Source organism: Trypanosoma equiperdum (genome assembly GCF_001457755.1).
Source record: "Trypanosoma equiperdum strain OVI genome assembly, contig: ctg_1082, whole genome shotgun sequence".
NCBI classification, from domain to species: Eukaryota; Euglenozoa; class Kinetoplastea; order Trypanosomatida; family Trypanosomatidae; genus Trypanosoma; species Trypanosoma equiperdum.
Genome location: NW_027123041.1, coordinates 8,609 through 9,015, shown reverse-complemented (window position 1 = coordinate 9,015; position 407 = coordinate 8,609). Strand labels below are relative to the sequence as shown.

General features: G+C 45.2%; 1 pseudogene across 1 annotated transcript in view; it reads left to right on the top strand.

The window, feature by feature from the left end:
- The first annotated feature begins 285 nt into the window (after window positions 1–285).
- Window positions 286–407, top strand: part of TEOVI_000855600:pseudogene — a 1,289-nt pseudogene continuing 1,167 nt past the window's right edge. The window contains exon 1 of the mRNA in view: window positions 286–407. This exon is cut by the window's right edge and continues 988 nt beyond it. Within this exon, the coding sequence occupies window positions 286–407 (122 nt within the window).

Below are 407 nucleotides of genomic sequence, written 5' to 3'. Positions count from 1 at the left end.
TTTTACCAATAGCAGGATATGTCAATCAAAGTAAAGAGTTTAACATGAAAGGTTTTGACGTAATGAATGAAAGGAGCCAAAGGATTTAAATAAAGGTCAATATTGAGAAACGCACCAACTTAACAAATCAGGAACCAGCACGAAACACAAAGGGCTACAGACTTATTAAAGACGGGTGTCTATTTACCGTTTTGCTCAAACACCATCGCTGCAACGGCAACCGCATCCACGTGCGGCCGGCAAAAGGCTTCTTTGTGTCTAGGCAAAGATAACCAGCGGTAAACAATGACATCCCGAAAATTTTTGCACGCTTTTGTTGTAACGCTTGTCAATGTCTTAACGGCAGCTCGGGCCGAGCACGGAGACAAAGCAACGTCGAAGGTGACGCCTGCGTGTTCGGCAGCGCG